Raw genomic sequence first — 5,945 nt, forward strand, 5'->3', positions numbered from 1 at the left:
GCGGGCACTGCTCTAAACCAGACATGGGCACTTTTGCCCGCATGGGCTCTTTTGCCCGTACGGGCAAGCGAGCCCATTTCGCGGGCTTGGTCAGGGGAAAATCATGGGCAAACGGGAAGGGGGCAACAAATCTTACTAATACACGTATAGCATTGAGAGCCACTGCACACGCATTCTGGAGTAAAAAGGCTCACTCTCCCAAACGTACGCCACATACACTCCTCGTCATTTGAATAGCTCAACTTTTTAATCTTTAGTATTTACACCTTTAATTTTGTTTATTTAATATTCGTTACATCCGATTTCAAAACTTTATACAGAGTTAAAAAAAATGTCAACAAAGGGGTACAATAAAGTGCAAGTTTCAAGTGTCTGTAAAATAGCGGTGATTTTTGACAATTTTTTTGGTGATAGTGCTGCGCATTTTCTCTCATACAAAGTATGCTCGACAAAACTTTTATATGAAATAAAATGCGCAGCACTGTCAATAAAAAATAAATGAATTTGAAAAATCGGGGCTGTTTTAGAGTCACTTCAAACTGCACTTAATTACACTATAATTGAATGAGCTACAAAACTGCATATCAGAAATTTTTGTAAAAATATTATTAACTTATTCACTGCAGGTCATTAGGATGGCACACTCCTATGTTGTCCTTTTTTAAGAACTGTTTTCAGCTCTCGAGAAAAACGAAGAAATCATATAAAATGCTGCCCAAGAAACGGAAAATAAACTTTCTTTTAAGTTTTAGTTTGTAAAAATTATTGTTGTTTTTCCACAATAAATTTTCATTTAAAAAATGGCCTCGAACTCAATATAAATTGTTGAATATAGTTTGTAAAAAATTTTAAAATTGCATTTACCCGTAGAATATGCTATATCGTCACTAGACACGAATAAAGGCGCGAGCTCAAAAGTTGACGGCGAAAAAAGACGCATAAAAAAATTTCAGCGTCAAACACTCTTAACATACTTCGCCAAAGTTTTTTATAAGCATCTTTTTTTGCAAAATTTTTTTAAACGCTTTTTTTCACCGTCAAAACACCAGCGCGCCTTTATTCGTATGTAGTGACGATATTTTTACAAAAAAATTATATTAAATAAACAAACGGAAAACTGTAAATACTAAGAATTGAAAGGGTGTGCAATTCGAATGACGAGGAGTGTATATGAGTGGATGTGATCACTACCCCAAGCAGCGTTGCCACTTGAGAATATTTTCAGGTACCAAAAAGCCTACTAAATCAGTTTGCAAACTACCAAAAAATTTTTTATCATTAAAACGAGATTTTATTAAATTTACGGGTTTTGCAGATTAACAGTAGGTATAAATTAAAATACCAAATAATATGGTTTAAAGTGCTTCAGTTTGTTATCCATTCAAGCAATACTTGAAGTTTACATGAAATAAATTCGGGCGTTTCAATAAATTAATTAACGTATCGTATAAAAACATTTATAAACATGGTATATAGTTTTGATATTAATTCAATTCATATCAAACATTTTGATGTATAAAACAACAAATTCAGACATTTTATGCGCTTAAATAAAAGTTAGGTTGTTCACACTTGCTTGGTTATCAGGTTATCTGGTTATGTGGTTATATTTTTTATTCAGTTTACAACAATAAAATACACTACAGAATAATAATTTTTAACCAGGTAACCTGGTAACCAAGCGTGAACAACCTAAGTGTTAAAAATATTATACACAAAACGTTTGTAAAAAAACGTACCGAGTATATATGTATATCTTTGAGATCAATTCATTTCATTCAAACGTTTTTTTTTCTTCGACAAGACAATTTCAAGCATTTTATGCGTTTAAAAACAAACGGTTTTTATATCCTATATTGTATCAAAAAAAGTATTTATATCCCCTAATTGTATACAAAATGTTTGTAGAAAAATCATACATCTTTGAGATCTCTTTTTGCTGACCACACGTAATGTGCATCAGCCTTTTGTACTAGTTCTTTACAGTGCATAATACTATATATTGTCCTGATGTTTAGTTTATTTCTGAGTTTGGTTTTTACAAGCGCAAATTCAGAAAATTTTCGTTCAGCACCCGCAGAACTGTATGGAAGTGTCATTAAATTAAACACAAAATTTGTTAAATCAATAAAACAACACGCATTCAAACCATTTTTAATGTTACTAACAGTACTCCAAAATGAAGTGATATCCATATCTTTTTTAAAATTATTATCACTCGACCTAAGTAACTTCCATTGAGTTATCACTTTATCGGGATCGCAGTCCACTAAATTTTTAAATTTTAAAATTAATGGTAATATTTCTACATTTTCTTCCAAAAGAACATTACCTGGTGTTATAATTTTTAGAAGCTGCAAATCTTCCCTTCCAAAATCAAATCTCGCTTTGATTTGGTCCAAAAGTTCAATGTAGAACTCAAGAATGTTGGTTTTTATCTCAATTATTTCAGTAACGCTTAAGTTACTTTGAACAAATTCCTCAGAGCTTGTTCCAATAAAAATTTTTAATACGTTTATATGATTACTTTTGTCTCTATAATTTATACATACATCGTTAAACTTTTTTTGGTCAAGTAAATTACTTAAAATCAGAAGGAAATTAGATTTAATATTAGAGTATAAGTATGGCAATCGACAACTATCGGACTGAAATTCCTTATCCAAATTATTAATGATGGGGAGTATATAGGACAAAAATAAAAGGTATGCTTTAAGTTTTGAGTTCATTGCGTTTGCTAGCTCTGCGGATCGAATTCCGTTGACTTCGAGAAAATTTGAAATAAAATATAACCTCAGACTTTCCCATTGTTCAATAAGTCTACAAATTACAGCTTCTAAAGAAAGCCATCTTGTTTGACATATACCGAGAATTTTATGTGGTTTCACTGAACAATAATCTTGAAATTCTCTAAATTCGTAGATCCGCTTAGGGCTGTGCGAAAAAAAAGAATAAATGTTTCGACATAAAACTTCAATACTGCTCGGTAGTTTTTTGCAAGCGTAACTGCAACACAAATGTAGTGAGTGGCATGTGCATGTTATGTGAAAAACATCAGTCTCCGTTTTCAACAATGCCTTCAGTCCTCCGATGTTACCTGCCATTACACTCGCACCATCTGTAGCTAGTCCGATCAGATTTTTTAACGGAACATTTTTAGAATTAAAGAAGTTTTTATAACAGTAAAAATTGATATCGCATCTGCTTTCCCAAGCTCTATCAATGCAAGAAAGCGGTCATGAACTACGCGGGCGTTGTCGACGTACCTTGCAACAAGCACCAAACACTTCTTCACTGATACGTCGGTTGTTTCATCAACTATTACCGAAAATCTTCTAGCTCGCAAATTAGCTATTGTTTTCTCACTTGCATGATTTCCTATCAGCTCAGCGATTTGAGTCGACTTTGTTCTTCCACATTTTAATAGTTTAGCGATATCAGAATCTGGACAACATTCTGCTAATAAACTGGGCAGGAAGTCCATAAGCAAGAAGGCAGATTATGTGTAATACAAAACATCACTAGCGTGTACTCTGCGTGCCAAACCTGCTGATTTACCTTTTCCTTGTTTGAATTAACAAACTTAGACATGCTGATTTGGTTTTTTCCGGCCTTGTATGCTTGAATGTGATTATTGGTGCGCTGGTGGTTATTCAGATGAGTGCGGTGATTTAAAATTGTTTTAAAACATACAATACAAAATGCACAACCTTCCTTCTCTTCAAGCCAGTCAAAATATTGCAGCCATTCACTACGGAATTTTCGCTTTGAAGGCGCAGGCGAGTTTTCATCACTATGAGAATTTTCAGTATGTGTTAATTGACACATATGTACATGCATAATTAGTCACAATTTTTTACCTGAACAAGTCATCGTTACACTTACTTCGGACGCTTTAGAGGCTTTACAGATATACCTGCAAATAAACAACGATTAAAAAGTTACAAATTTAAAGCAAAATTAACTTACTTGTCCATCACTAAACTTTTCGCTTGTTTGTTGAATTCAATTGAAGAAATGTGCGCAAATGCCAAGTTTTTGACATTTAACATCTTTCTTTCACTCTTTCTCTTGTCATTATTTCCTTTGCTTGCTATGAATACAGGGTTACCATTCATAGATATTTTTAAAATTACTATAAATAGTATATAGCACTGGCAGTATGCAATCTTAAGCAAACAAATTGTATTTCTCAATTTGGTGCAATTTCACTTTTGCCTACCAAAAGCTTCATCCTACCAACCAAACTACCAAAGGATAATGAGCCTACCAATTTTGGTCCAATTGGACCAAAACGGCAACGCTGACCCCAAGTAAACGCGAGCTGAAAGCGTGATTGTGTTAGTGTACCAATTACGTTTGAATGAATTTGCGTTCGCTTTGTTACGCTCTCGCATGTATTTGCATGAGATGTTTACGCTCTTTAAGCAGGCGCTCACTCTCTGTCCATGCTTGTATATGAGCAAATTTGACATCGATATAACTGTTGCCAACTTTGTGCCTTTCGCAAGAAATTAAGTGCGTTTAGGGAATTAAAAGGCGAAAATTGTTTAGTTTAGCGCTTGTTTTGTTCTTTGGTGCCCTTTTCAAGGCAATTTTATAATAAAAACGTGATTCTATGGTAACATTGTATTTGACTTACACATATGTTAGTGTTTGGCCGAGCTTCTCCTCTGGATAATATGCTCCAAGATAATCTAAACGCAATATTTTCACACAGTCTCTATCACGGAATCCATAGAATATTCTGCTGGGTGTGCGCATTTGTACAAAAGTAAGCAATTGCATGAAAATAAAGATTCTAGAAAAACCAAGTTTTGGAGATTGTTTTACGAATAAAAAAAGATTTTGCAAATTAAATTTATTAAATTGATTAACTGCGCATTGTTGAAAATATTTACAAGTTTCATTGTGTGATTACTTAAAATACTTGAACATACAGCTTTATATGCGAAAATACCATTAAACACAGCAACACAAAATTGGTGTTTTTTTTTTGGGCGGAAATTGCGCTATTTTCAGTAATTTGGTGCTTTTTTAAATAAAAAACTTGGCGATAAGGGCTGCCAACTTGGCTCAAACCGTGCCATTTTGGCACTATTTTACTTGAAATGGCACTGAATTTTTCAATTTTGCACAAAGTGCCAAAATGGCACTTTTGAAAAAAAGCCAAATTTAAATACATTTTTGTGAACTCCTTTGCGTGTACTTCTTTTTCTCAACTAAAATTTTCTAATTTCTGTAGTGTATACAACTGGTTTATCTTACTTTGACATTGGGCTTTTGTTTTAATTTGTCTAATTTTAATGCTAATGGGAAGAACTAAAGAGAATGACACCTTCTTTGGCACTTTTAATTTTCTATTTGGCACGTTTTAGCGCTTTTTTATCCTCAATATGGCACTTCATAGCCATGTATGTTTGGCAGCCCTGTTGGCGAATTTGATCACTAGCTGACCTTCACCGAGCGCTCTTTGCTGGGTTCGGACTACAAAAATGGAAGTAAATATCAAGTATTCGTAGTAGATGTGCATTTCTTATCTTTATAAAAAACAATTCATTTCTCCTCGTATCCTTGTACAAATAAGGAGCTAAAGCGGCCTTATCTGTAGACTGGAAAATCGACCTGCTAGTGGTTGAGATGTCATTTACACGGGTCGATTTTGGTTGAACGACAAAAATCTACTAGAAAATCGACCCGTGTAAAGGCGCCTTAATCCAGCGAGCAATTATCATTAAAGTTAAAATGCCTTGGTTAAAATTAATAAAAAGTTATTTCATTCTTTCTTTACCGGGACAATTGTTACATCGTTGGGCAACGACGCAATTACAGAACTTTCACGAATTCAAGTGTATTTGCAAAGTTGCTGTAGCTCACCAATGTAACAATCGTGTCGATAAAAAGGTAAAATATAACTTTTAGTTTGCTATTAAAAACCCCACCTC

At 33.8% G+C, this 5,945-nt stretch overlaps 2 protein-coding genes across 2 annotated transcripts; both read right to left on the bottom strand.

Moving 5' to 3' along the window:
• Positions 1-1,846: 1,846 nt before the first annotated feature.
• Positions 1,847-3,484, bottom strand: LOC118735203. The gene is made up of 2 exons (XM_036464853.1): positions 3,267-3,484; positions 1,847-3,216 (listed from the first exon to the last, which is right to left on the bottom strand). The coding sequence occupies exons 1-2, from the start codon at positions 3,482-3,484 to the stop codon at positions 1,914-1,916; spliced, it is 1,521 nt and encodes a 506-aa protein (XP_036320746.1). The 3' UTR covers positions 1,847-1,913.
• On the bottom strand, positions 3,151-4,165 carry LOC118733702. Its single transcript, XM_036463260.1, has 3 exons — positions 3,970-4,165; positions 3,861-3,916; positions 3,151-3,793 (listed from the first exon to the last, which is right to left on the bottom strand). The coding sequence occupies exons 1-3, from the start codon at positions 4,116-4,118 to the stop codon at positions 3,672-3,674; spliced, it is 327 nt and encodes a 108-aa protein (XP_036319153.1). The 5' UTR covers positions 4,119-4,165; the 3' UTR covers positions 3,151-3,671.
• Positions 4,166-5,945: the final 1,780 nt, after the last annotated feature.

Source organism: Rhagoletis pomonella, unplaced genomic scaffold (assembly GCF_013731165.1).
Source record: "Rhagoletis pomonella isolate Grant_MI unplaced genomic scaffold, Rhpom_1.0 Rhpom_scaffold_00001, whole genome shotgun sequence".
Lineage (NCBI taxonomy): Eukaryota > Metazoa > Arthropoda > Insecta > Diptera > Tephritidae > Rhagoletis > Rhagoletis pomonella.